Here is a 3,486-nt window from a genome sequence, read left to right on the forward strand (position 1 = left end):
GTGTCGCCTGTAGTTCACAGGATGAAAATTCTGAGCAGGAGACTTTGTGATGTAGCCAGGTAAGGAGGGTGGAGAGCCATGCTGGGATTCGTAACTAGGTCACAAGGGTGGAGCTCCCATCATGGGATTAGTGCCCTTTTTTAAGGGGCATGAGAAAGAACTAGCTTTGTTTCTCTCTGTGTGAGGATGCAACAGAATCCTGTCATCCGAAAAGCCCCTCAACAAACTGAATTCGCCAGCACCTTCATCTTGGACTTCCAACCTTTAGAAGCAGAAGAAAATAAATGTCTGTCGGTTAGGCCACTGTTTCTACGGTCACTTTCTGTCACAGGCCAAACTAGCTAAGACAACATATAATCCCACTTAACTGAGGTCTAGGTGTATGGGTTTCTGATATTTACCCTGTCGGCCTTGTGGGAGGATAAGTCTGCCACAACTCTGCTGGCTCTTTTTGGTCACTGGACTTCCTAAAGCATCTAGAATAATTGGATTTCAAAACATACGTATTTCAGAAGAAGCCAATATAATATCTTAGAAAATTTTTGTTTAAACCAGGCATTTGAAAAAAAAAAATTGGCTTATGCAATCGGAGCATACAACACATTCAAGGAAAACTTGAGAGCATATGGCATTGTGGTGTCTTCAGTTCTGTGTGATGGGCCCACCGTGAACATGAAGAGGAGAGACAAGTTGAGGCGAAGCTGTCGGGACCCACTCTGGTGGATGCTGCAAACGTGACCTCAGTCTCAGGAGGCACTTGGCGATCTTTTTCTCTGTTTCTGTTTGCTTTCTCTTTTTTTCTAGTGCGTTACTGCGGTCTCTCATTTCCAGAAATTAGGACTGCTCCTTGCCTGTTTAGCATAACACATTTCCAAGCAGCTGGCGTTCACCTTGGCTGGCTTGCTTGGGAGGAAGAGTGTTGACCCTCCTAAGGGAGGAGGTGGGAGGTGCAAGATGGGAGGAGGCTGGGAAAATCTGTCAGTCTTACCTTTCTCCTTTTGGAACAGCAGTGTCAGGGGAGCCAGGTGACCACCAGCTAAGTCCTTCCAACTCTCTTGGGTTTATGCTTCAGTCTGCTCAAATTCAACTTGCCCAGTTACCCATATGGACTGAACCAAGAGTGTCATTTCCGGACTTTAGCGGTGAAAAAAATGGTGTCTCTAGAACCTCCCTCGCCATCACTGAACCTGGGCCGCTGAAAGGACTAATTCTGCCCATGTACCCAGGGAGGAAAGGAACGGGGGTGGGGCAGGATTCACCACAAACGCTTGGAGATTGGGGTGGAGAAGAAGGCAGAGGGAGGGAGGGGGGAAGGAGGGAGGAAGACGAGTGACAGCAGAGTCAGTGAGACACAGAGAGAATTCTATGCTTTGCAAAGTAAGGTCAGAGCAGCAGGCACATTGCTTCACCTGCATGACGGGCATGTCCCAGTTCTGTAAAGGCAGAATGTCTGTAGAGTTTTCCAGGTGACCCCTGTGCAGTTTAAGTGTGACTGACTAACCCTTTCTGTGTCCCTAAGGGTCAACTCCTGGTGAGCCCAGCGCTCTGCTTCTAGTCCCATTAGGGATCAGTGGCACAAAGTCCCCAGCCACAAAGTGAGGAGACCTTCCTGGACAGAGGCGGGTCTTGCCCAGGAGAGCGGGCGCCCAAGATTTGCACCAGCTAACTCCAGGCTCCCATTCAGCAGCCTGCAAAGAGGCGTGGGAACTGGCGCCCGCCCGCCTGCGTCCCGCGCCCCTCGCTCCTCCCTTCTGGGTTGTCCTCACTCAGGCGCCCAGCGGGAGCAAGATCCCACAGTCCCGGTCCGTCCCTGCTAGGCATGCGGTGCCGGATGCTCTTGCTCCCTTTCTCCTTGATGCTGGTATCTTTGGGCGGCACCTTCGGACGCTCAGGGGCAGGTGAGTGGGGTCCGTGGTCAGGGGCGCCCTCGGAAGGGTCGCAGCTAAGGTTTGCAGGGAGCAGGATGTGGGGTGGGTGCGGGGTAGCAGTATTGTATGCGCTGCAGGGACAGAAGGCGAACAGTGAAACTTCGGTTGCCTTTGCTGAGTGTGCGGTCCTCAGCTGAGCAGTGTGGCAAGTAAGATGTAGAAGGGTGGGGCTGAGCATCCTGCAGAGACAGCCCTGGAGGATTCAGGACTGCCAGGCCCTTTGCAAACCTGTGGATAGGAGGAGAGGTAAGATCAAGGACAAAGAATTACTTGGAGTCACCCAGCAAGCGCCAAGGGAGCTCTCTCTATGAGTGCCTAGATCGCCTGACCTCTTAGATGGATGCTTCTGTCCTCCAAGTCCAGACCTGGTGGGACTCACTTTTTAGCCCTCGTTTTTCTACCAGTCACGGGTTGGGCTGTGTGGTTATAGGCACTTAGTATAGCTAAAAGATGCCACCCTTTAAAAACTGACCCCCCCCCCGAAAGAACGGTTGGGAGCACTTCCTGCTGCACCTGTTGATGCCACGCCCATAGACAGATCCAAAGATGTCATGATCTTTGACATGAAGAAGGGGGAGTACTACGTGTCCCAGGGTAGCTGAGACATATATAGTTGTTAGTGGGTCAAGTTGCTGATGTCAACAGAGGTTGTAGGTACCCAGCATTGAGAAACCCCTGCCTGGAGGTTAGCAATCACATCTCACACACGGGTCAGCCTGGTCCTTCCCCAACCAGGTACGGAAGGCAAGTGTGAAGCCCTGTTAATCTTTGCATCTTTGCTAGCGGTTAAGCCAAATTCAATCACTTCAGAGGAACCCCTCCAAAGCTCTGACTCTCGGGACTTGTACCCAGCCCGGCCAGCATCTAGCCTGTGGCTGGCCTTCCCACACTACCTCTGAAACAGGATTTAAAGTTACTTGTTTATTTGTTTGTTTTGTTTTGTTTCCTTGTTTTTAAACCAAGTAGTTATTTCACATCTTTTAGTATCTTTACATGTGTCTTAGGGCAGCATTTACCAGTGTACCTGACACCATGATTATAAGAAAGTTACTGAATTTAATGGCAATAACTGATAGTAAATGCCATAAATGCCTCTACAGTAAGCGCCAACTATATTTAAAAATTATTGGATCCCAGTCTTCAGGTAATGTCTACGATACATCTGCAGTTTGGGTTCCAAGATAATCTTTGAGAGAGAATATTTTTTTCAGTTGTGACTTACCTAATGGCCTGAGCTTTTGAGAGTTGACCGCAACCCCGAGAGATCCTTCTGGAAGGATCTGCTGCAAGAGGTAGCAAAGGACTGACTGGCTGATGAGCATCGATTTAGCAGCTTCTGTGTCAAGCAGCTCTGCGCCCACTTAAGCCTTCAATCTCCTTTTGTAGGATCACTTATTACCTAGACTCTCGGTATACAGAAGGAAACTGAGGTCACCTTATCAGTGTGTGAGAGGTCGAAGTGAAGGAACTGCTGATGTGACCACTCCACGAGCTGGTTAAGATTTCTATTGTAGATGAGGGGGGGGTGGGAGGGGGAGGGAGAGGGGAGAGGGGAGAG

General features: G+C 49.9%; 1 protein-coding gene across 2 annotated transcripts in view; it reads left to right on the plus strand.

Moving 5' to 3' along the window:
- Positions 1 to 1,797: 1,797 nt before the first annotated feature.
- LOC115062580 (low-density lipoprotein receptor-related protein 1B-like) overlaps positions 1,798 to 3,486 on the plus strand; it is a 51,119-nt gene continuing 49,430 nt past the window's right edge. For both annotated transcript variants that reach the window (XM_029531671.1, XM_029531672.1), the window contains exon 1: positions 1,798 to 1,898. In XM_029531671.1, the coding sequence (XP_029387531.1) occupies positions 1,820 to 1,898 (79 nt within the window). In that variant the 5' untranslated portion in view covers positions 1,798 to 1,819. The remainder of the gene's footprint in view (positions 1,899 to 3,486) is intronic.

The sequence above is a fragment of the Mus pahari genome, chromosome 19, assembly GCF_900095145.1.
Source record: "Mus pahari chromosome 19, PAHARI_EIJ_v1.1, whole genome shotgun sequence".
Lineage (NCBI taxonomy): Eukaryota > Metazoa > Chordata > Mammalia > Rodentia > Muridae > Mus > Mus pahari.